The sequence below is a fragment of the Pituophis catenifer genome, unplaced genomic scaffold (genome assembly GCF_029215685.1).
Source record: "Pituophis catenifer annectens isolate HBS135680 unplaced genomic scaffold, rPitCat1.0.hap2 SCAF_1, whole genome shotgun sequence".
Taxonomy (NCBI): Eukaryota; Metazoa; Chordata; class Lepidosauria; order Squamata; family Colubridae; genus Pituophis; species Pituophis catenifer.
Window position 1 is genome coordinate 327,133,149 of NW_027256881.1, and position 26,493 is coordinate 327,159,641.

The window sequence follows — 26,493 nt, forward strand, 5'->3', positions numbered from 1 at the left end:
ACCTGAAAATAAGATGTATTTAGTGATTCCTTTTGAATGAATTTTGAAACTTCATCATATATTTATGTGTATCCCCCTCTCAGTCCCACCCAAAAAAGAAAATGAACAAAAAATGATTATATATGTCTGTCAGAAACAAATCTTTCTCCATGCTTTGCCTAAAACAAATAGATTTGTTTTTTTATCCTGAAGGTGGTGAATGCTTTTAGCAGCACTGATGTTATGCCCTTACTGCCCTTAGGAACGGAAAGGGGAATATTGGTCCACAGCTTCAAAGAACTACTTCATACATCTTCATTGAAATCTGTCAACTTTGCCATTTTTTTTTTCATTTTGGGTAGATCATTGCAATGTGCTTTTTGTAGAACTCGCTTTAGGAAGGATCCAGCTATACTCAATGCAAACCATCTAGACTTGATGCAAACTGTGATAGTTAAATTGCTAACTGTACAGTATACATATCAAGGTCATATTTTACCCATCTTGAAATAACTGCATTGGTTACAAATTGTTTTGGAGTGCAATTTGGGGCGTTGGCTTTAAAAATTAACCCACTAAACCAGTGTTTCTGATTTATACATTCTGAGAACTTTAAGTGAGGACTTTAATTCCCCAGCCAGAGTTTCCCAGGCTGGGAAACACTTCTCTAAATGAATTGGACCGATCTACTAGAAGGACTGCATCCTTCTGTGTGATCCTGCTGAAGAGAAATCTGTCCAAGCACTTTGACGAAGTCTCGTTCGTCATCTTCAGGCTGGTGTTCTCGGCTTTGTGCTTCTAGGAGCAATGTGTGTGATCGCAGCTGTTTCTTCCTTTTAACTGCCAGTGGGGGTGTGAACTGATTGGGTGGGAGCTTGGCTGTGTTCTGATTGGGTGGTGGTGTGTTCTGATTGGTTGGGGGTTTGGCTGTGCTCTGATTGGATGGGGGGTTGGCTGTGCTCTGATTGGATGGGTGTGTGTTCTGTTTAGGTGGGGGCTTGGTTGTGCTCGGGTTAGTCTGAGTAGCAGGGGAATTTGAGCTGGTGAGCTGTGTTGCTGTTGTTTGGCTTCGTGTTTGTGGCCGTGCCATCTCTTCATGTTGGGTGTCAGTCTCCTTCATGTATGGATTGGAGGGGTTTAAAGTGGCTAATGATGCAGCTGTGGTCTGGCTTCTGGTCCGTGGTCGTGCCTGATCATCAGTGTGGGTTTGAGTCTGCTTTCTGCGTGGATGTGTGGTGGTGACATCCTGTGTGGCTCTCGTGAGTGTGGGTCTGGTGTCATTCTTTGTGTTAGGGTCTCGTTTGTCAATAAGGGCGGGTTTCCAAATGGCTGGCAGGCAGGAGGTATCATCTCGTTTATTCATGCTGTGTGGACGTTTTTCTATCTCGATGGCTTCTCTGATTATTCTGTTGTTAAAGTGTTCAGTTTTGGCGATAGTTCTGGTCTTTTTAAAGTATATTTTTAAGTATCTGGTAATTTTAAAGAAAGAAATATATATATATATATATATATATATATATATATATATATATATATATATATATATATATATATATATATATGTTTTCTCAGGTTTTCGCGGGTGTTTGTATGTAGCTCTTTGGTTATTCGGGTCTTCTCCCACGTAAAATTGGAAGTGTCTTGGCGACGTTTCGACGAAGTCTCATTCGTCATCTTCAGGCTGGTGTTCTCGGCTTCGTTGCTCCTGGAAGCACGAAGCCGAGAACACCAGCCTGAAGATGACGAATGAGACTTCGTCGAAACGTCGCCAAGACACTTCCAATTTTACGTGGGAGAAGACCCGAATAACCAAAGAGCTACATATATATATATATATATATATATATATATTCTATTAACAGTTCTTACCATAAGAAGGTTGCCATTGGTTGTATAAGAAAGTCCTTTCCATGCATTACTTCCAATTTTTGAACTTTAGAGATTTGGACTTCCCACTTAGTACCCTTTCTTTCAGTTTTGCAAAATGAAGTCAACACCTTGTTCAGATGGGCTTTTTGCTATTAGCTGATGTTTGCGTGTCTATGGAGATTCTTAGTCACCTAGATCAAGGTTGTCCCAAAGGTGCTTTTCTAGAAGGCAACGGGACTTTATTTTTTCCCCCTTGAACTGAAGAAACTTCTTGAATGAGGAACAAAACACTTTGAAGGAAAAAACCCAAGAAAGTCCAGTTGCCTTTTGGAAAAGCACCTTTGAACTGATGTTTGCATATTTCTAAAAGGGTTTTACCAGTAATTAGTTGAGTAAATCCATGTGTACTTGTATGCTTGTGAATATTGTTTTCTATTCTTTTTCTATTCTAGAAATGAAACACAGGACACAAAGGGAGTATTTAAAAATGTGTACATAACATTATGTCTATGTTGAATTGAATACTTAATACAACTTGTGCTTTTTGGGCTATGGATTAGGTTTGATATGTATTAGGTTAAAATCACACACACCTCTTACGTTTCCCACTAGAAGCCCTGAGAAACAAACATGACATATTCATATCAGACATTTAGAGAATGATGACCTATTTTAGAATGATAAATATGAGTCAGCAGTTTTATGTGCTGCCAAAAAAGCAAATGCAATTTTAGGTTGCATCAACTGAAGAATGTTATACACTGAGTAATGATACTAAATTACAGGAAGTATTTTTTTTTCTTTTATTCTGATTGGATCAGTGCCCACCCTTAAGTACTGTATCAATTTATGAACATCATATTTTAGGATTCAGAGAACCTGGAACAGATTCCAAGAAGGGCAAATGGGATTATTGGAAACCCAGAAACTTTTGACAAAAGATTGAAATAGCTTGAAATATTTCATCTTTAGAACAGAGGACTGAGAGTAGATGGGATCCTACTCATCCAAGAGCTGAAGCTATATTCTACGTAAGAAGGTCAAGACCTGTCTCAAAGGTGCTTTTTCAAGAGGCAACTGGGCTTTCTGGTTTTTCTTTGAAGATGTTTCACTTCTTATGCAAGAAGCTGAAGAAGCTTCTTGGATAAGAAGTGAAACGTCTTCAAAGAAAATCCAGAAAATCCAGTTGCCTCTTGAAAAAGCACATTTGGGATGTGATAGAGAAGTGTTCAAAAAGTCACTGAGTACACAATTCTGCATCTACTTCTAAGAATAATCCAGTCTGAAATGAAGATCTATAATCAGGCTTGTAATGATACAGAGAGACCTCAGGTTTAAAATTCATAATCCCCATCCCAAGATTGTCGGCCCATCAAAAGAGCAGCATCAAAACAAGCAATCTAGCATCTGGGATGTTGAAAGCCAACAAATGAGATTTTAATCACTCCCTTCATTACTTTTTTTTTTTTTTACTTCAGCATCATCACCACAATCATTATTAAAATTATTGGTTTTTTTATTATTATTATTCAGGATGCACAAGAGTATAGATGCTCATGAGGGCAGTCCAGCCAAATTATATTTTATCTCTATAGCTAGTGATGGTCCTATCATTTAAATGAATTTTTAAAATAAGAAACCGTACTTGCTCTGTCATTACAAATTTGGGACATTATTGTGAGAGGATGATAATGGGTTTGACACATTTTGTTACAAAGACCAAAAAGTTATCAGAAAGGTTGTGCATGCTTCAAAAACAATTGAGCCTTCAGAATGGAGGAGCAACATCCCCTGTCATACATACATACATACATACATACATACATACATACATACATACATACATATTATATTTCTATCCCACCTTCTCTCCAGGAATCAAGATGGTCTTCATAGGGCTCCCTTCTCCATTTTCCCTCCAAAATGAACCTGAGTCTCCCTGGGGTTAGACCTGAGACACTGTTCTGTCACATAGATTTTGCCTAGTTCAGTCTTTTGCATGAGCCTAAATAAAGATGGGATTGTTTTAATATGTGTCTTAATGTGGCTGTTTTAATTAGTCATTTCCTTAAAGCAGCTATGTGTGTTTACCACTTTGGGTGTCAAGGGAGATTCACAAAACGTGATAAAAGAGGAAGTAAAGAAGAAGAAGCTATGTGTACATTAAGCCTATGCAGAAGCTTTTTAAAAAACAGAATCAACTGTTATAAAGAGGTCCAATGCTTCTGTGTTCATATGAAGTCCACCCTTACCTGCTTTAATAACTTTCAAAGCATTTCAAAACCTCAGTAATTAACAATTCCACACACAGAAAGAAAGAAAAATGTATACTCTAGAATTACAGAGAAAGGTACCGTGTTTCCCCCAAAATAAGACCCTGTCTTATATTATTTTGAACCCTGAAATAAGCACTTGGCCTTATTGCTATGTGCTCAAAAGCCCGATTGGGCTTATTATCAGGGGATGTCTTATTTTGGGGGAAACAGGATAGCATTAAATTTCCTTAATAAATGAACTGATATCTGACAAGGTAGTTGGAAAAAAGTGACTATAGCTTTATAGCTCATAAACCTGTGCATATTGATATTACTCAGTAAATTGGGGAAGGGTGCTTAAGGCGGCAATTATATACCATCTTGCCTGGGTGGATGGCAAAATAGAACATAAGTTGCTGGACAAGACAAAATTGTGCCTAGCAAACCTGAATGAAAGTGGTATTATTTCTCTCCTGAGCCACTCAACTCACCTTGCTCATCTGAACATAAGATGCCATCAGAGTGGACACTCTTTCAGCTAGTTATTGATTCCTGCCACTTCTCCCCTCTCTCCCTTCTCTACCAACTGTTTGCAAAATCCTTTTTTCCAAAAGAAATGCAGTAATATGCCAAAGAGCCAGAGATACAAATCAGGACCAGGATTTTAAAGTGGCATGGATACAAACTCTTACTATATTGGGTTAGTTCTCACTAGATAGAAAATTGGAGACATATAGTAATTGGAGACAATAAGTAGGTAGGTAGGTAGGTAGGTAGGTAGGTAGGTAGGTAGGTAGATGAGAGAGAGGGGAGAGAGAGAGATTTTATTTATTTATTTAGTGGGTGGCATCTACATAGGTCATGCAATCACTGATATTTATTTATTTATTTATTTATAAAATTTGTATGCCGCTCTATCTCCAAGGTCTCAGGGCGGCTCACAACAACAATCGACCAAGCAACTGTTAAAATCAACAAATATACACAAAAATATGAAAAGTTTTAAAAATTTTAAAATATACCACCCCATCAATCCAGGCTGGGGGACATAAATAGCCAAGTTTTCAATTCACGGCGGAAGGTGCAAAGGTCAGGGGCCAACCGGAGCTCCAAGGGAAGTTGATTCCAAAGGGTGAGGGCGCTCACAGAGAAAGCTCTACCCCTGGGGGTCACCAGCCGACATTGTCTAGCCGACGGCACCCTGAGCAGGCCCTCTCTGTGAGAGCGCACCGGGCGATGGGAAGTTGACGCTGGTTGCAGGTGGTCCAACAAATAGCCTGGGCCTAAGCCATGAAGGGCTTTATAGGTTAACACCAGCACCTTGAATCTCACTCGGAGGGCAACTGGCAACCAATGCAAGCCGCGCAGGAGAGCTGTAATATGGGAGTATCGGGTCCCTCCCGCAACAACCCACGCGGCCGCATTCTGCACCAGCTGAAGCCTCCGGGTGGTCTTCACGGGCAGCCCCAGGTAGAGAGCATTGCAGTAGTCGATACACATTTAGTTTAAATAAAGCATAAACCACAATAAAAACATCATAATATGGAGGCATAGAATGACAGTGAGATAGAAAGATGCTATAATGCGGTATCTAAGAAAGCTGACCATCCAATTGCTTCTGGTGTAGTTGTGATGAGATCATCCCAGGTGCCTTGAAATTTCCTCAGGAGATATTCTTGAACTAGATAGATAGATGATAGAGACCAAGAGACAGACAGGTAGAAAGAAGACAGACAGAAAATTATACTGTAGGTAATAGACAGAAATACAGAAAATTGGAGACGCTAGACAGACAGATCTGTTTTCCCTTGTATTCAGAGCCTCACTGGATTAAATGTACAAGCTTTTTAGAAATAGTGCATCCTGGGATTGCTAAAACCTATTCCTCAAGAGCTCTCTTCCGATTGAGTTAAGCAGAGAAGACTGAGAAACCATTCAGAATCTATTTTGCTTCTCTGTCTTACTACAGCCAAGAAGGTTTCAGTAATACAGACTCAGATTTCATGGCTGCAAGAGAGCTAAAGACAGTCTTGGCACCCCATTCATAGGCATAACAGATGCAGAATGGGAAGCTGTCACCTCCCTTCCAATGGACAAACATGGACATGCCATGGCCTTGAACCTGCCACTTATCATTTGCTCTAGCTATAAATTCTGTATTTTATTCGGAAAGAACAAGTCATTAATGTAATAGTAATCCTATATTTAGGCTGGAGCCGAAAATGCCAGAAACCTGCCACAACATCAGCAGAACGGGTGTTTTGTTGCCAGTTTTTTACATCTGTTGTGTACAAACAGCAGAGACCTTTCCCAGATTGTTATGCTATTCCATTATACTATTTCATATGCTCCAGTATTTTTGCTTGTCCCCTTCCATAATAAAATGGATGTCCCTAATGCCTGTTTGTTTTTTGTTTTTCTCAAGAGAAATAGGTGCTATTTAAAGATTACTCTCGATTCGGTTGGTTGTTTTAAAAAGGTGTGGCCTTCTCCTTTGAAATGCCAACAATAGCAATAGCATTTAGACGTATATACCACTTCATATTGTTTTACAACCCTCTTTAAGTGGCTTACAGAGTCAGCATATTGTCCCCAACAGTTTGAGTCCTCATTTTACTGACCTTGAATGCTGATTGAATGCTGACTCAACCTTGAGCCAGTCAGGCTCAAATTGCTGGCAGTGGGAATGCAGAGTTAGCCTGCAATACTGCAGACTAACCACCACACCATCACAGCTCATAGATTAGATGATAGATAGATAGATAGATAGATAGATAGATAGATAGATAGATAGATAGATAGATAGATAGATAGATAGATAGATAGATAGATAGATATAGATAGATAGATAGATAGATAGATAGATAGATAGATAGATAGATAGATAGATAGACAGATTAAAAATTCATCTCTGAGGTAGGAATATTCAAAATTCTGTAAACAAGTTCCCTTTATTTAACTAGCTTAACTATATATAGATATAGTTATTCTTCCTTTGAATCCAGAGCTTTGGGTTAGAGCTACTTTGGGCTCAGAATTTATATCACTAAAATTCAGGATAAACCCTAATCCAGATTGTGCTACTATAATTTAGGAGCACGATAGCTCAGCGGTTAAAGATGCTGAACCTGTCAGTTCACGTTCGAGACCTGAGTGCCACACAATAGGGTGAGCTCCCGTTACTTGCCCCAGCTCCTGCCCAACTAGCAGTTTGAAAGCATGAAAATGCAAGTAGATAAATAGGAAGGTAACAGTGTTCTCTAAGCCTTGGCATATAGTCTGGCCACATGACCACAGAAGTGTCTTCAGACTGGCTCCCGGTGAAGAAACAGAGATGAGAACCTTCCGCTAGAAAGAAGACATGACTGAACAGCGGAAACTTTTACTTTTTTAAATGTGGTGTTAAAATGCTGAAAATATACCATTGCAATTTTAATGGGGTTTAGCAAAACGCAAAGCGAGAAAAAATAGGTGTATTGAGCTATTTTGGGGGGGAAAGTAGAATAAAAACATCACCCTGCCCTTCCAGTAAAAGCATCCTGTCACTGCCATTTCTTCTGCAACCTTGGGATTTATTTATGTCTTTGTCAGCTCCATAGTCTGAAGAATCCGGTAGCATTTCTATTTGTCAGAGCAAGTGGATGCCCTTCCTGTGACCTCCAATTAGCTCTTTGGTGAAACTTCAAGATGTTTCTCAACCAGATCTAACTGTTCTTTACTCTTAGGCCACAGTGAAGAGAAAAGGACTGCTAAATCAGGCTGAAATCAGTCTGACTGATTTAGGCTTTTACCTTCTAGTAGCAACCTTTGAAGATTTCATCGGAAGCTTCAATACTAAGTCTAAAAGCGGCACATAATATTTCCTTAGGAATGACCTTAGATCAGTGGTGAAATTCATTTTTTTTTACTACTGGTTCTGTGGGCGTGGCTTGGTGGGTGTGGTGGGGCTTGGTGGGTGTGGCTTGGTGGGCATGGCAGGGGAAGGATAATGCAAAATCCCCATTCCCTCCCCACTCTGGGACTAGCCAGGTGGTATTTGCTGGTTCTCTGAACTACTCAAAAATTCTGCTACCAGTTCTCCAGAACCTATCAGAACCTGCTGGATTTCACCCCTGCCTTAGATACTGAGTTTGGTCTCAATATCTAGGATTCAGAAGTATTTCATGGTCCACTTTGGTTTAAAGCCAAACTAAATTTATCTGAATGAAAGCCATTCAGGATTTCCATATTGCCAATCTGGAATGCCCTCAACATTTGTCCTTCAAAATTATATTGACTGTAAAGATAGAAAGCAGTAAGTGTTTTGAAGTGTTTTATTTTAAGAATCAACTTAAAAATAAATGAAAATAACTTAGTCCCCTTTCTCATGCTATAAACCGAGAGTTGAGAATGAAGAGTTTTACAATACAAAACTGCCTATTTAATTTCATGTGCCTCAAGAAATTAAAGCATGTATTATCAGAGAAGACTGTTTTCCAATAGGATCACATGATCTCAATGAGTGTGATGGAATACAGTAGTAGGGAGGGAAGGGAATGTAGTAGGGAGGGAATGCATTTCAGTGGAGTAACTGAGTCCAGATATTTTGTGAGAGATAAAGAGAGCAAACACAGTTCTTCCTTAATAGTTCAAACAGTATATGGTAGATTCAGGTAGTGGAGTGTTTTGTCTGGCAAGATTCTGTTTATCAGTGTGGAAAAAATAAATTTACTCAGCTTGGAAGAATCAAGGATCTTTACTGAGTACAACAACAATTTATTTTGTGAACCTTAAAAAATTAAAAATGATCCCAAGGGCCCGTTCAAGGCAATGCATTTCCTTCTGCTTTGTCCTCATCATTCCTCCAATCAGAGAAAATATTTTCAGCAAACGTTGTAAAAAATGGTAACCAGAAATCATGGGAAGATATTAAAAATGGCACCCCATAAGTTTCTAAACATAAGCTAGGAAATAACAGACTATCAAGGATTTACTGGTAGTCCTTGACTTACAACTATTCATTTAAGGACCGTTGGAGTTATGATGGTGCTGAAAGAAGTGATTTCAACCAATCCTTGCACTTATGACCATTACAACATCCCCACACTCACATGATCAAAATTTGACTTCAAGTCAGTTGGTGTATATTTATGACAGTTGTGAATCACAAGAATCATGTGATCACTACTTGTGACCTCCCCACGGGGTTCCAACAAACAAAGTCAGTGGAAAGCCAGGTTCCCTTCATCAAGGTTTGCTTAACAACCATGTGATTCACTTAACAACCATGAGAAAAAAGTTTGTAAAATCAGGGGTGAGTCAATGACCACATCACTTAAAGACAGGTTCTGGCCCCAATTGTGTCTGTAAGTCAAGGGCTACCTACATGTGAATAGGAGGGAAAGATCTGTTACAAAGCAGCATGTAAGAAACGTGTCGTAAAATTCATCTAAGCTTGTCCTTTGGAGAACTTACTGATTTTTTTTTAAGCTATACAGTATAAAAGCTGTCTCCTGAATCCCTCTTTCTGTCTGTCCATGTGTCCTTTTGTTTGAAGGAGCTCTTCTTACCCATTCTTCCATCTTTCTGTTTCTCTTTCAATAAACACTACTGTTTGTAGTGGCTAAAGTGTTTTCGGAGGTTTAACACAGAAGCACAGTTTTTGCAGTTTACAATGTGTCACAGCAAGACTACAAGAAGGCTTTGTGTGATGGGCACAGGCATGGGCAGTGGTTAATGCACAGAATAAATGCTACATGCAGACCTCAGTGGTATCTTAGCAAATGGCACCATCTGGCTGATGTTTTACAGGCTCAGAAGCTAAGCAAGGTTGCTATGGTTCATACTGAATGGGGGGCCACGGGAGCTCTCGAATTCTAAACGTTGAAAAAAAAAAAAAGGAGAAGGCGGCAGTGGCAAAACTGCTTCCATATTATTGCCAGGAAAACAGCATAGAAGCATAGAAGCAGAAATCATGCTTAATTCATAAGAATATAAGAATAGCCTTGCAGTATTAGGCAAAGGCCAAACTTAATGAAACATTGTGTTCCTCAGCCAATCTGATGCATCATGGGTGATGAGAAATAACTCTCCTGTTGTTGTTCCCTTGCAATTGGTATTTGGAGTTATTATATCCACCTACAGAGGAAACATTGAATCTTAAGATGAATAGTTGTTTCTGGACCTGTCCTCCATCAATTACCCATGAAAATGCATTTTCCATCACCTTATGATACAAAGCTTTTAGTCAGTCGTGAAATCTTTCCCAGTTTGCCACCGGTTTGCTGCCCAGTGCATGCACAGTGTCTGCCAAAGGCACACTGCATGTGCATGCACAGTGCACACCAAACACACACTGCATGCATGTACATGCGTAGTGCATGCCAAATGCACACTTTGCACGGAAAAAGGAGGCTTGGGAAGCTAAGTAGAACAGCGAGAGGGGGAATAGCTGTGCCGCACAATTTAGATTCACCAGAAAGCAGGATTTCCTGCTTTCTAGCGATTTTAAATCATGCGGCGCAGCTGATCATCAGAAATATCAGTTCAAAGGAACCGGTAGTTTTTATCACTATCGGTTCGCCCGAACTGGTGCGAACCGGTAACATTTCATCGCTGCTTTTAGTGGTCTGGACAGGTTCTAGATTGATTGGGGTCAGGAGTCTTCTACACATAGTCCTTAACTTCTGACCATTTGTTTAACAGTGGTTCAGAGTTATGACATCACTGAAAAAAATGACTTACAACCTATCCTCAATGTTATGACTATTGTACCACCTCTCCTGATCATGTGATCACGATTTGGGCATTTGGCAACATCCTGAAATTACACGGTTGTGATTTGCAGTCTTCCCAGCCAGCTTCCAGCAAGCAAAGTCAATGGGAGAAGCTAGCTTCATTTAATGATCATGTGATTTGCTTGACAGCGAAAGTAAAAATGGCTGTAATTGGGTCCAGGCACATCATGACTTGCTTAATGACCACATCGCTTAAGCAACCAAACTTCCAGCCCTAATTATGGTAGTAAGTCAAGGACTACCTTTATAGTCAAGTTTGGTGAAGAGCAGTAGAAAACATATAGTGCTCATTTACAGGAAATTGTCATGGCCTTGTCTCTTTCCAGTTAAGCAGTGCAAAAAGCACGAAGATGACTGGAGGAGCCATACATTCACAGAAGCAAGTGAAATGATCCTCAGTTTGGAAACAATAACCTACATTTTCCTTAAGCAACATGAATGCACAATAGATCACAGCTGATAACCTCATAGAACACAACATTTAATGAAGGCCATCTGCAAGGAACAGCACATAGACTGGTTATTTGGATCCAACTCTGTATTTTCCTTCCTTAGTGCTGGTCATATCAAAAAATTGCAGCCAGAGTTAAGGGGTTTTTTATGCATCCCTTCACTTCTGCTTGGTAGTCTTACAGCTCTCTGCAACTCTCGATCAGTTCTCCAAGCCACTGGAAGTGCCTTTGCAGATTCTCAGTCATCCAGGTCATGGTTATCGCAAAGGTTCTTTTTTTCCAAAAGGCAGCTGGACTTTGTTTTTCCTTGAAGATGAGAAGTGACACATCTTCAAGGAAAAACAAAGAAAGTCCAGTTGTGTTTTGAAACTGTTTTGGAAAAATGGAAGCTTGTACATCAGTCGTCTTCTGCATGATATTGCCAGAGAAAAGGGAGGTGCCTCAGATGCCAAGTCTCAAAACAGTAGTTGGCCTCACCTAATGGAGTAAAAAGTTTACTGGCCTTTGTCCTTGGTCATTCATTGTCTAACTATTATGTCTAAATGTATTAATATAGTTATTACCATTGGCATGTGAAGAGTTAGGTCTGATGAGAAACAAATGAGTATTTATTTAAAGAAATTAATGCCTCTTCCCCAATTCAGTCACATTTTGCCGAAGAATCAAAGGAAACAAAATTTGTGAAAGAGTCTGTTTCCAGAGATAAGTTTCCAGAGTTTTAATGGGTTTACTAAGCAATAAGTCTTCCTTAGAGCCGGAATGAAATATTTCAGGCTAATTTGCAATTTACATTATTAATGATCAAAATCCCTTCTTCCATTCCAGTGCTTCATAATGATCATTTCATACTCTCCACTGAAGGAGGGGGAAACCACCAAGACATGTATCATTCCCAATTTGTCACACCAAATTTAGCTGAGGTCTCTTCTCTCATCATTCCAATACATTCATGTTTCAGTTTATGTGTTCTGTACTGCATTCTACTTCATAGAAAATGTCTAAAATTAGTTCCAAGATTGGTATAACAGGCATTTATTCGAGCTTTCGCTTAATTAAGCTTTGGCTTAATTGCTATTATATACATCTACATCTCTTTCACAACTTTGAACACTGGACCTTATCCAACAGAATGTTATTTAGGTGTAGTAAATAGAGGTGGGTTTCAGCAGGTTCTGACCAGTTCTGGGGAACCGGTAGCGGAAATTTTGAGTAGTTCGGAGAACTGGTAAATACCACCTTTGACTGGCCCCACCCCCATCTATTCTCTACCTCGCGAGTCCCAGCTGATTGGGAGGAAATGGGGATTTTGCAGTAACCTTCCCCTGGAGTGGGGAGGGAATAGAGATTTTATAGTATCCTTCTCCTGACACACCCACCAAGCCATGCCACACCCATCAAGTCATGCCCACAGAACCGGTAGTAAAAAAAATTTGAATCCCATCACTGGTGGTTGTTGTTAGTTGCGAAGTTGTGTCCAACCTATCGCGACCCCATGGACAATGTTCCTCCAGGCCTTCCTGTCCTCTACCATCCTCTGGAGTCCATTTAAGCTCACACCTACTGCTTCAGTGACTCTATCCAGCACCTCATTCTCTGTCATCCCTTTCTTCTTTTGCCCTCAATCTTTCCCAGCATTAGGCTCTTCTCCAGTGAGTCCTTCCTTCTCATTAAATGGCCAAATGTAAAATCCTCTATCAAAGTTGGAAAAAATCCAATTATAGATACAGAAATGATGAAACTGGGCTTGATGAGAAGAATCTGGGAGTCTACCAGTGTGGAACATGAGGAAACAGTGTGACGCAGGAGCTAATACAATGTTGAGTGTCATAAGATAATCATTATAACCAGATCACGAAATATGTTAATTCCATTGTAGTCTGTTTGGTGAGACTGTATTTAAACTACTGTCTCCTAAACATTCCATTTAAAATGTAGATGGAAAAGCTAATACAAGTTAAGAGGGTTATTGTGATGATAATAAGAGGATCTGGGAATTACCCCTATGAGAAAAACATAAAAGAAACAAAGATGTTTATCATGCAAAAAAACAACAACAACAAGGGGAAGTAACTATAGTGGTCTACAATTATCTAAATTATTTCATTCAAGAGGACAGGAAATATATCAGACTTCTTTCTGGAAGTCTGAAATACAATTGCTGAAAATATTAGTTTCCTAAGGCTCTTCTAATTTGCTCTGTTACTATTCAGTATGAGTTACAAGTATTCCTCGACTTATGACTAGTTATTTAATGACCGTTCACAGTTACAATATCTGTAGGAGATGACCAGGCTGAGCCTGAGGGAGGGGTCAAATGCATCATCAGTCATGAGTCCCATTGCAGCCACAAGAGATCTAAGTCCAGCCCACTTTGAATTCCTTCTACTCTTATCCACTGCCTTTCGCCTATTTCCTTTGGCTGTTGGTAGTTCAGATTCCTGCAGAAAGCTTAAGCTTGCAATAAATCTTCATACTCATTTGAATTGCCTGGATCTCCTGGTGCTAGACAACGCCTTCAGACAAGGTGTTTTGGAGCCTTTAAAGCACTTCTGGTCAGTGGTAGTATTCAGTCGGTTTTATCCGGTTCGGGTGAATCAGTAGCAGCAGCTGTGGGAGGCTCCGCCCGGACGTCATCACGTCCTGTTTTTGACTGTATGTGCGGAATGTTCTGCATGTGCGCCCACATTTGCGAACTGGTAGAGAAGGTAAGTGAATACCACCCCTGCTTCTGGCCATCATAAAATGTTGCACTGGCTCCTGTGCACTCATGACACATTTCGGTCAGCTCACATTTGTAACTGGTTGCAGAATTTCACAGTCACATGACCAGGTGGTCCTGCACATGACCTGCAGGACCACCTTCTCCCTGCCTCCCACCACCCTGTGTGCTCACATAGGACTGCCCTCCTCTGGGTGCCATCGGCCAGACAATGTCAGCTGGTGGCGCCCAGGATGAGGGCGTTCTCTGTGGCGCACCGACCCTCTGGAATGGGTTACCCACGGGGCTCCGGATGGCCCCCGACCTCCGCTCTTTCCGCCATGACCTGAAGACATGGCTTTTCCAACAAATTTGCTGATCTGATGGGTGATTTTAATTGGGAGATTTAATTGATTATTTTAGAAGCTGTTTTTATTGTTTTCATTGTTTTAATTTCTGTGAGCCACCCCGAGTCCTTTGGGAGAAGGGCAGCATATACGTATAAGAAATAAATAATAAATAAATAAATAATGTGTGATGCTTTACTGCTGATTTCTGGCATTTTTTGCCAGTTTTCAGCAAAAATCTCCGATTTGCGAGAATTGGTTTGCGCTTTCAACCACGTGATTCAGACTTATGACTGTACAATTTGCTTAATGACACCAGTCATAAAGTCAAGTCTGGTCATATGACTGCCTCGACCTAAGACCATCATGACTTACAACCAAAATTCCACTCACAATTGTGGGCATAAATCAAGGACTAGCAGTACAGTATATGGCAGTTGGTTGTTACTGTGTGAGGAAAAAGCAATTATTCTATATGTAGTATCATATTGCTCATCCCCTGTTAGGTCTAACCTTTTCCAGTATTTTATTACTAAACAATGTGGTCATATCGTGTCATAGATGCTTCTTGTGGTGAAAATACAAGGAACAGAATCTAGAAAGAAGTTATTTCTGTGATCTCTCTCTCAAACCTGCAGAAATTCTGCAAAATAAATTGCAACTAATCAACTTAATCCTAGATAAAAAGAAAGTGCTACAATACTACACTTTAAAAAAAAAAGATCGAGTTATCTTGCTTTTTTTTCCTCTTTGGTCCTCCTTTTTTTTCCAGTTATCTATTTATTTCCAAATAATCATTTATAAAAAATTAGAGGTACCAACCTGTGTAAATCCTTCAACAGTATTTGCATTTAAATTGAAAATGTGAATGCATCTGGTCTAATAAAGTGCCAAGTAATTATTTGATATTTAAAAGTTTGGAGATGTTCTGGTAGGATAATGGCTCACCACTTAATTGTTCTGACAGCTTTTGAAAGTTATGAATTGATTAAAGTTGAAGAGTGAACAAGGCTTCACAAAAAGCAGAGTAGAAAACTCCTGCTATCTACAAGGACAGATGATTTGAAGGCATTAGCGAATAAATGAATTGTGATGCCCTGGTTTAAGCATACTCCCTTTGTAGGGTTCCATGTTTAAATGTGCATTGTTTTAGCACCTAATAAAGATTTGGAATCTAAGTAATGAATCTGGACAATTCAGACGGATGTGTTCAGCATATAAAAGTCCCCATATTTCAATTCCTTATATCTTCTGATAAAAGGGTTCAGCTGAGAATGTTTCCATATCATATCTTGGATAATATAGGAGGAGGAGTGGCAGAACTTGTTGGGGTCCCTATATTGTAGGGATACTTGTAGAATCCCTACAAGTGGACTAAGTCCAACCTCCCCCCACTCTGAATTCCATTGATCCTTTTCTTACTCCAAACCAGTGGTGGGTTGCTCCCAGTTCGCCCAGGTTCAGGCGAAGCAGTAGTGGCAGCAGCGGGAGGCTCTTCCCACCCACCCAGACATCATCAAAAATGTTCTGTGCATGCGCAGAAGCGCCACGTGCTTGCAAAGCGAGTGAGCGCACCCACGCGCTTCAGATAGCAAACCGGTAGCGCCAGGATTTGAATCCCACTACTGCTCCAAACAGGTGCTAACAGTTAGTTGAGAAGATTCCTGTGCACAGGGTGTTTAGCAATGAATCAGTTTAATTGGACCTTCAATTTGGACTGGTTATTTGCCCCTGACAGATGGGTGTTAAAAGTCAGAAAAACTAGTACCAAACTAGCATAGTCTTAAGAGCAGAAGAGGAGTCCAGCTGCATCAGGCCAAAAATCTACTGTCCAGAATTTGTGTCACAGCATAGCTAGCCATATGCATCCTACAGGTACATAAGTATCCTGTGGGGACTGTAACCTTCTGCCACAATTGCTCCTTAGAATAAGGTATTCCATAAAGCGTGCAAATCATTTTGAATTGGATTTGCAACATCGATTCAATCTGAAATATCATATTGTTTCAATTTGAAACATCATTTTTATTTGGAACTTCAAAACAATGTTATTTGGAATATCAAATCTTCAGATTTGTGCAATTCCATCGTTCAGAAAACAAACTGCTTCCCTGTATGTACAAAAGTAATTCATCTGTCAGTTCAAATTGATTTGATTCAACTAATTAATTTAATTTGGAGATTTGATTGATTTGCCTTTCAGTGAAATTTCCAGACTGAATCTTCTCACAGTTCAATTTTTAAGGGCATGTCCTTTGACTCTGGAGAAAATAGGCACCCATCAGGATTAATCATGTCGTTGAATAGCTGTTCCAAAAAATGCTGAAGGAAAAACTTCTATTTTGCCAAGGCACAGAGCTATTGGAAGGCAACTGGGCTTCAGAAAGTTAAACTAAAATCAACTTGTACTTTTTGAAACAAAACAAAACACTTGTCTGACCTTCTAGATTCTGGATTTTCAATTTTATAGATCAATAGGAAATGTCTGCCTAAACAGAGATCCCCTCCCTAAGTGAATAGGTAGAGGAAGAAAACCTGGGCTGGTCTGCTCACCTTTAATCTTTTTTCATAAAATCAGAAATTTATATTGACTGTTTCCCTATGACTATCATTAAGTGTTGTACCTTATGATTTTTGACAAATGTATCTTTTCTTTTATGTACTCCCAAGAGCGTATGCACCAAGACAAATTCCTTGTGTATACAATCACACTTGGCCAATAAAGAATTTTATTCTATTCTATTCTAAAAATGTGAACGCACTTCGCTCACACGTGCCACCTCCGCACATGCACACGGCCTCCTGCGCATACACTTTGCTCGTACACGTGGCTTCAACGCATGTGCACGGCTTGAAAACGTGGCATAGCATCGGGGCAGTGGGGTGGGTGACCCGCAGGTCTCTACTACGGTTCGCCCGAACTTGCTGAATATCACCTTTGTATGAAGTAGTATATAAGTCTAAGTGTTACTGCTAATGCTGTCTCATCTCTTGCACTCCAAAATTGAGACTTCCTTAAATCTAGCCGGAAAACTTTTCATCCAAGCTGAGGTCTTGAATCAAAACCTTCATGTTTCAAAACTGTCCCTCTATGTTACTCCGCTGGCGCTGAACTCATCTAAAATGTTTGTCTTTTAAGAGCGCTGTTTGGGATTGTGTTTAGAATTGGTGTTCTGCTCAGAAATGACTATAATTTCTGAAGGTCTGAACTGACACATGCTGCTATGCCTTTGCAATACCTGTGGTGCCTGTACATTTTGGAAATAGATTATTAAATAGAAACCAGAGGTCTCCAGAGTTCTCTCTACTTTGTGATAGCTACCCTGAAGTCCCTGATGCTTGACTAAAGAAAAGCATGAATAATTTGTTGTCACTCCTCCTTAGTTGTAGGGGAATATTCAACTTTTTCCAGCTATTCAGTCGCTGTGCTGGGTTGTGCTTTATACTAGGAAATGCTAAGCTAATGCCTCATGAGAATGGCTTTGTTTCTATGGTGCTAATAGGTCCTGCTTTTACTAGGATCCTTTGAACTAATGGAAATGGGAATAACAATGAGAATTGCTATGCTAGCCCGTCAGCTGTCATTTACTGTGGGCTGCTATTATTTACGCTTTAAAATGAAACATGGATCAGCCTTTGTATTTCATTGCTTCCTTCATGCAATGGGGATGTCCAAATGTTACATTTAATCAGAGAGTTCTGATAATTTAATGATGGGGTATTTTTTCCAATAAGTCACTAAGTCCAATCAGAAATCAGGCAAGTGATATATACATCGCAGAAAAGATCTTAAGGAAGTATTTTAAACCAGGGCTCTCCAACCTTGGCAACTTTAAGCCTGGTGAACTTGAACTCCCAGAATTCCCCAGCCAGCAAAGCTGGGAGTTGAATTCACAGGCTTAAAGTTGTGAAGGTTGGAGACCCCTGGTTTAAACCATGCAAGGCAGGACAAGTAATGAATGCACATTTGAAACGAATGTGTGCATGTCTTGTGTTGCTATATATTTATCTCAAGCTTACATTTAGCTGAAGCTTGCTGGTACTCAGACCTTAAATCTGCATACATCCAGTAGAAAGCCTCAGGCCCCCAAAAGAGTATATCAATAGATAAGCATGTAGAAATGACCCCAACGTATCTGTGACTAAGCTTTTGTAAGTCTAGCATGCTGCTTGCAGCATCAACAAGCCAAACGCTTAGAAGCCAGGCATAAAACTAACAGCTATTGCTGTCTATCATTCCTGACATCTGGTATTCCCAGATCTACTGTCTCTGAACATGGAAATTTCTCTTAAATTCTTATTCGGAGCCTCAATAAGCCTCAGTGTGAAAATGCCCATCTCTATTCATTCGCTGAATGTATAAGACTATACTTGTGCCCACTAGCCCTGCCTGTCCACAACACCATTATACATTGCACGCACTCCAGATGTCATCCACAATTCATCAAAAAGGGACTCTCTATATGCATGGTGGGACATCAGGGGTTCCTTCCTGTAAATTAAGTTTTCATTCATATGAATGGAACCTTTTCAGATTATAATTGGCTATAGGGTGAATAAGATGTCCTTCAAGAAAATTCCATTCCCAGTGAATATTACCTGGTTGGCTTTTCTTGTTACATACTATAAGGCTGTGATGGCAAACCTATGGCACATGTGCCACAGGTGGCATGCAGAGCCCTCTATGTGGGCACGCGAGCAGTCGCCCAGCTCGGCTCCACCACACATGTGCGCATGCCTCCTGCCAGCCAGCTGATTTTCGGGTCTCTGGTGTGGGAGCGGGGCACCTGCAGTAGATGCATGCACGTGGGGGGGTCTCGCATGCATGCACGGGGGTGGGAGAGGGTCTCATGCACATGCGCAGCGGGTGGGGGGAGCGTGGGGGGAGCAGTGCACCCCCTATTCCAAAACTGGCCACGGGGGGGGAGGGTGCGGCGTGCCCCCCTGCAGCCCGTTTTTGGTCCCAGGAGGCTTCAGGGAGGCTTGCCAGGCCCAAAACAGGTGCATGCGTGGGGAGGTGGGGGAGCACGGGGCTCATGCATGCATGTGCAGGGGGGTCACACACGCATGTGCAGGGGGCATGGGGGGCAATGCATTATGGGTGTGGGCACACACACTCGTGACCCCCTGTGCTCCCTCTGCTTTTAGCACGCGGCAGCAAAAAGGTTAGCCATCACTGCTGTACGGTTATATTGGTCTATAAAAGTATAATGAACTACAAGCCTTCAGCTCTAATAAAGATCCCAGGATAGCAGCACCCATGCCAATGGAGAAGAATCAGATTTTTTCCCTCCCTATTCTTCGTCTGATGTCTCTCCTTCTCCATCACTTGTGAGAGAGAAGTTTACAAGCAGTGGTTCTCAGAAGACTAATGTCAGTCATGTCAACAATCAATGATCATGTGGCATTAAGGCATGAAATGCAGGGTGAAAAGCCATTTTTCAGGCAGGACAAGAAGCAAAGGCTTTGAATTGCTATGGTGTAAGACCGTGACGGTGAACCTATGGCATACATACCAGAGGTGGCATGTAGAGCCCTCTCTGTGGGCACGTCCACCATCACCAACTGCTCTTCTGGTTTCTGGTGCGCTGGTCTTTGCAGGCACCGGAAAATTGCCTGAAAAACAGACAAAAGGGCTGTTATGAAATGGGGTTGAGGGGTACCCCGGACCGTGAACCAGCTCATGAGTAAACACACTGAGACTGAAATAATTCTGACAGAGGCGTCTTGTGTAAAAATATAATTTACTTTAAAACATTTAAAAAGCACTATGTCTTTAAGAAAGCACATTAAAAACAAAGTCTTATCTGGGTATGTGAAGCAAGGCTATCTCCCTAGATCCCTCTCCACAATACCGAAACAGTTCACAAGAGAATAAAGCTAGCATGAAGGTAAGCAGCTTCGGCGTCGATACATCATCAAGGCAATCAAAATGGGGGCAGCACAAACATCACAGCTAAAAGTCACCTGAAGTAAAAACAGTTCAAACAGCAAACATTGCTTGAAGCTTGTGGGAGGAAAAAGGTCCAGCAACAGCAGTCCCGATGATAGCTTGCGTGCTACAAAACAGCAAAAGGCAAGCATCCGTGGGAGTTTCTCTGCAACGGCGTCTGGAGTCCTTATCTGCATTCTTCTCCCATCTGCGGCGTTGCACTGAGCTTCTTGCAGGAGCTGTGCATTTAGGCCTAAACCAGGAGTCTAGGCCCAAGTAGCAAGCAAAAGGTCCTTGCTTATATGGGGAGTTAACCTGCAATTATCTAGGGCAGGGAAGGCTTGCAGGTAATTGCCAACAGGAGATGGCTTGATTGAAAACCATACTGTTTGTGAGTAGGCAGGTAGCCACAGCAATCCTGGAAACACTCGTGACAAGGGCCTTGGTAGTACAGTGGTCTAAAGCACCCTGTTATTAACACAGCTGCCTGCAACTACTGCAGGTTCGAATCTTACCAGGCTCAAGGTTGACTCAGCCTTCCATCCTTTCTAAGGTAGGTTAAATGAGGACCCAGTTTGTGGGGGCAATAAGCTGACTTTGTATTAATATAGAAAAGTATGAAGGCTATTGCTTAACGCATTGTAAGCCGTCCTGAGTCTCCGGAGAAGGGCGGCATATAAATCAAATTAAAATAAAATAAAATAAAAAAAATAATAAAAAAAACCAGGCCATTTTTCAGGCCATTTTTGGTGCAGTGGCCAGCTGTTTGTTGGGTTTCCGGTGCTCCAGCATGCACAGATGGATGTGCATGCACACACATTCTGATGTGGGCACTTAGTGCCGAAAAGGTTCCCCATCACTGGTGTAAGATCTTCACATATCAAGAGGCAACATGTATGTGGTTTCATTCTAGCTTGCAATGAAGCTTTCGATGTAGCTACACCATGTTGTGTTTTTGAGGGACCCTAATAAAATCCAAAGAGCAGGAACTCCTATTCAGAGAGATAGATAAACCGAATTTGAACTCATGGAAAAATGTGGACGTGCAGAACAGGTTGAAAAACAAAGGAAGCCACCAGATCGGATCTGGAAACTAGTTGCCAGAGGTAAGAATTACCACAGAATTGGTCACAAAAAAAACAATTGATCAAGATCAGATCCAAACTAGAAGGCAGCAATCAAAGGTAAAAAAATTAACAATTAACTGCAAGACAGCAAGTCATATTTAACCAAGTAATGCAACAGGTCAGCAAAAAGACGGTGAGGCATGGAACGGAGGAAGGAGGTTCATGTATGCCTCAGTGGTGTGTCTGGAAGAAAAAGGAATGAGTTATAAATGGAGAAATTTGTAATAGTCTTATCTCGGAATTGTACTTTGAAGAAGAAGGATAGGACATCCCAAAGGTGCTTTTTCAGGAGGCAACTGCACTGTCTTGTTTTTTGCGTGAAGACGTTTTACTTCTCATCCTACAGTAGTGGCCAAAATTGTGGAAACCTTTTGGGAAAAGTGTATTTTTGAGGTTTGATGGCTAATTACACCACTTTTTTTTTTTTTTTTGAGTTTCAAGATAATCCTATTCCACTGGTGGAATGGCCTGGAAATAGTGCAGACCTTAACTCAATTGAAAATCTATGGAGCCGACTAAAGAAACTTGTTAGTCAGAAGTGACCCAGCAATAAAACCCAGTAAATAGAAGCAATCATTCAATCTTGGTTTCACATTATAACAGCTGCAGAACTAAAAGACTTGGTTCAGTCCATGGGAAGACGTTGTAAGGCTGTAATTCATGCTAAAGGTTTCCCAACTAAGTATTAACTGACATGGTGATAATTTTTTATATCACGTTTTTTCTATGGTGATAATTTTTGTATATCTTCATAAAAGTTATTGCATTACATTCTTGATTAAATGATCTTTCCATTGATATATAATTTTATGGCACTATTCCAAAAAAAGTGGTGTTATTAGCTAGTTTTAGTAAAATACACTTTTCCCAAAAGGTTTCCATAATTTTGGCCACTACTGTAGAAGCTTCTTCAGCCCTGAAGCTTCTTGGATGAGAACGGGTGAAATCCAGCTGATTCTTACAGGTTCTGGAGAACCGGTAGCAGAAATTTTGAGTAGTTCGGAGAACCGGCAAATACTGCCTCTGGCTGGCCCCCACAGGGGAATGGAGATTTTGCAATAACCTTCCCCTGCCATGCCCACCAAGCCACGTCCACCAAGCCACACCACGCCCACAGAACCGGTAGTAAAAAAATTTGGATTTCACCACTGGATGAGAAATGACATGTCTTCAAAGAAAAAACAAGAACGTCCAGTTGCCTCATGAAAAAGCACCTTTGGGACAACCATGACCTGAATGACTGAGAATCTCTACGAACTTTAAGTAGGTTAGGAATGGAGAGGGATGATATTCTCAGGAGACTTCTACATACAACCAAGAAAACAAAGAAATGGATCATTGAACAAGGTTCTCTCACCCAAGGCATAAAGGAGCAGGATCCAATTATGCCACACATTGTGAAAAGACCTAACTCTCTGGAGAAGGGTCTGTTGCTGGGAAAGGTAGAAAGTAAGAGAAGAAGACCAGCAGCAAGATGGAATTACCAGTTACAATGGTAATGAGTATTCTATTGGAAGGCCTGAAAGACCAAGTTAGCAGCAGAGGAAATCAATCTATGGGGTTACTAGGAACTCACAATTACTTAATGACACATTAATCATCTCATAATTATATTGTTTCCATCCATTAGATTTTTTTTTTTTTAATGCATGGACTGATAAGCTTTTAAGGTGGTTGAACATATTTGGAGTGTAGAGAATCAAGCCTTCCAAAGATGCAATCTATCACCTCTCAACACAACATTATCTTTTGAAATATATAATTAAGTAACCAGTCTCCAATATTATTTTCAAAGAATGGTTTTTATTCTCTGAAGGGCCCAGTGGAAGAGAGCATTCTTGGAAATAAAAATCATGCTCGGGGCTGGCGTTTTGCTTTGAAACATGCTTGCTTCTATTTTAGAGAGAGACAGAGAGAAAAGCCAGGTGGGTCTGATAGCCTGCTGGACATCAAGGGAGATGTTTACTCCAACAGCCAGATGTCAAGTAGAAAGAGGGATTTTCCCTGTAGACAAAGCAAATGGCAAAAGCAGTGTTGCTACACTGCAACCCAAGCTTTGCCCTCTTACATGCAGGTCATGACATCACATGCAGATGAGTGGTGCGGTGGCCTAGAGGTGGAGTTCTCACCTCACAATCAGGAGGCTGTGAGTTTGATCCTAGGTAGAGTCAGTTATTTCTCTCTCTGGGCACATTGATAATATATTTGCTCCACATTGGCGACAGGAAGGGCATCTGGCCAGTAAACGCTCAGCTCCATTCAGTTGCCCAGACTCCTCCCCACAAGGGATTATGGGGTCGTTAAAAGAAGATGACGACATTGCATGCAGATCCATTGCAATAGCAGACTGCTGCTCTTCTCATTTGAAAGCTTCAGATCCTGCAGACACCTCATTTTTTCCCCCCTTCCTAACCACACTGCCTGAAATGCCATAGATAGAATCTGAGTTTTCAACAAGGCTGCTTGTTCTGTTTGTACAATTAGATCTATCTCCCCATTAGGCAAAAAAACACTTAAAATTTGCTTTTGAAAATTCAGGCTGGAGTTCAAAAGAGCCTTGGTAGTACAGTCAACCTTGAGCCTGGTGAGATTTGATTTACCAAATTGCAGGCAGTCAGCAGAAATAGCCTGCAATACTGCATTCTAACCACTGCGCCACCGCATCTCTATAAGTTTAAGTGCTAATCACTGCGCCATCACAGTATATAAGTTTAAGTGCTATTGCTATTTATTGAGATTGGCTATGACAGTGAGGGCTTTTTGGTGCCAAGTGCCCAAAGCACATGCGCCCCTCCAAAAAAATGCAATGTGAGCACCCCCCAAAGCACCTTGCCCCCCCACACATGTGCCCCATGCATGCGCGCATGACCCCTGCTCATGTGCCCCGCCCCCACCCACCCATTTTTAGCTTCCAGGTTGGTGCAGGAGGTCTTCCAGGCCCAAAATGGGCTGCGGGGGTGCAGGATGCATGCACAGGGGTGCTCACATTGCATTTTGGGGGTTCGTGTGTGTACACTCAGCCCCCTGTGCATGCATGCACGCATCCCCCACATATGCCCCACTCTACGCACATGCATGACATTGACCTGAAGAACAGCTGGCCAGCGGGAGGCATGCACGCATGGGTGGTGGGGCTGGGGCTACGGCTGCTGTGCCTGCAGAGAAGGCTCTATGTGTCACCTGTGACACGCATGCCATAGATCATGGCATCATGGGGCTATGATAACAGAATCTTGCACGTCTGATTGTGCTGTACCTTTTCCTCCTCCTTATGCTGTTGTGAATTAGGGAGGTGTCTGTCTGAGCGTTTTATGAATATTTGCTGCTTAAGATATGCTTCATCTACTTTTGCCTAGGTAATGGTTCCTGCATATTTTCATCAAGGTTATTTTTCCTTGCTCTCTAAGAAAAAAACCCTCCATTGTGGAGGGGTTGGTTATCTGAGGGAGTGCCTATATCTCGTGATGTGTGGTACAAAATGACAGGATTGGCACCCTCTGGGTATCTTCAATTATACAATGTTATCTTTCCAGACTCAAGAAGCCTACTTTCTACTTTGTGACGACTGCCTTCTAAAATGAGATTCCCTCTAATATCCATTGTGATTCCTTACTCCTTGGCCCCAGTGGCATCCCAGAAAGTCTTAAAGTCTTGGTTGTTCTCTCAGGCTTTGGAGTACGGTAGATGTGGCTCCTGTCAAATTGTTTGAGGGTGCGTGTGTACACTAATTAGTCAGGGGCCATCCGTTTTTCTTCTTCATTCTTTTTTTTTTTATATATAATTATTAAACAATTTCACATAGCCTCCCAACTCACACATAGGTCAACAATCATTGTATTGTATTTGCTGTTCTGCTTGTTTTTTTATTGTACCCATCCAGAGACAGTTGAGATTTGGACAGCGCCTAAATTGAGAAAGTAAATTGAGTTAAATTAAATTAAATTATCCTTCTGTTGTTTAACCTAGAAGGACTGTCTCATGTTTCCCTCTGTGGGAAATGTATCAGGTGTGAATCCAAAAGAAGATCTTAGTTTTTTTATCCCTATCCACAGCTGTTGAATTCAACTGTGCCTACTTTGCAATTTTCAGAAAGAAAATGTAAATTATTATGTTTCTGATGGATTTTGGAATTGATTGACTGTTCGTGTTGCTCGTATGGAGAGGGTGCTCTCTATGGAGAGGACACCAGATTTGTTACAGCTTTATTTGGATTGTTTTCTACTGCATTTCTTTTGAAATGGTTCGATTGTAATATCCATATTTTAAGATTTATTCTTGTAAACTATCTGTAGTTGGACGTAAAGTCTAACGTGTTTTGCAGGAAGAAGCAGCGTAGACTTCAAAGCATGATTCATTTGCAGAAGTGATTATTATATTCAAAACCAGTTATCTCACCAAATTGGTCATGACCTCTCATCTGTCTGCAAATAGGTCAGTGTTGCATCAAACTCATTTATATTCTGCTTTCCCCATTTTAGCCTTGAAGAAAGGACGGTTCTGGATCACGCCTGACCCATATCATAAAGACGACAACATTCAGATAGGGAGAGAGGTCAAGATCTCGTGTCAAGTGGAAGCGATTCCCTCTGAAGAGCTCATGTTCAGTTGGTTTAAAAATGGCCGACCACTGCGCAGCTCTGAAAGGATGGTGATTACTCAAACAGATCCTGATGTCTCTCCGGGAACCACCAATTTGGACATCATCGATTTGAAATTCACGGATTTTGGGACGTACACATGTGTTGCAGCTCTGAAAGGTGGTGGCATCTCAGATATCAGCATCGACGTCAACATTTCCAGCAGCACAGGTGAGGGTGTTTCTGTAATTTCCCATAGGAATTGTAGAAATTCAGTTCTTTTAGGAAGACAGCAAGCTTTCTGAAAGAAAGCCAGGTCATTTTTCCCCTTGAAACCCAATGGTATGAGCAAACTGCAGCCATCAGCCCAGAGGTGAAATCTACTTACCTTCCCAACCACCTTCCCAACCAGAAGTGCACTCGCCGCGCATCACATGCGTGCGTGGACCCTCTGTGCATGTGCAAACCCTTCTGTGCATGC

General features: G+C 41.1%; 1 protein-coding gene across 3 annotated transcripts in view; it reads left to right on the forward strand.

The window, feature by feature from the left end:
- The window catches only part of MDGA2 (MAM domain containing glycosylphosphatidylinositol anchor 2), a 603,292-nt gene that overhangs the window by 357,018 nt on the left and 219,781 nt on the right, over window positions 1-26,493 (forward strand). For all 3 annotated transcript variants that reach the window (XM_070931707.1, XM_070931708.1, XM_070931709.1), the window contains exon 7: window positions 25,914-26,243. In XM_070931707.1, the coding sequence (XP_070787808.1) occupies window positions 25,914-26,243 (330 nt within the window). The remainder of the gene's footprint in view (window positions 1-25,913; window positions 26,244-26,493) is intronic.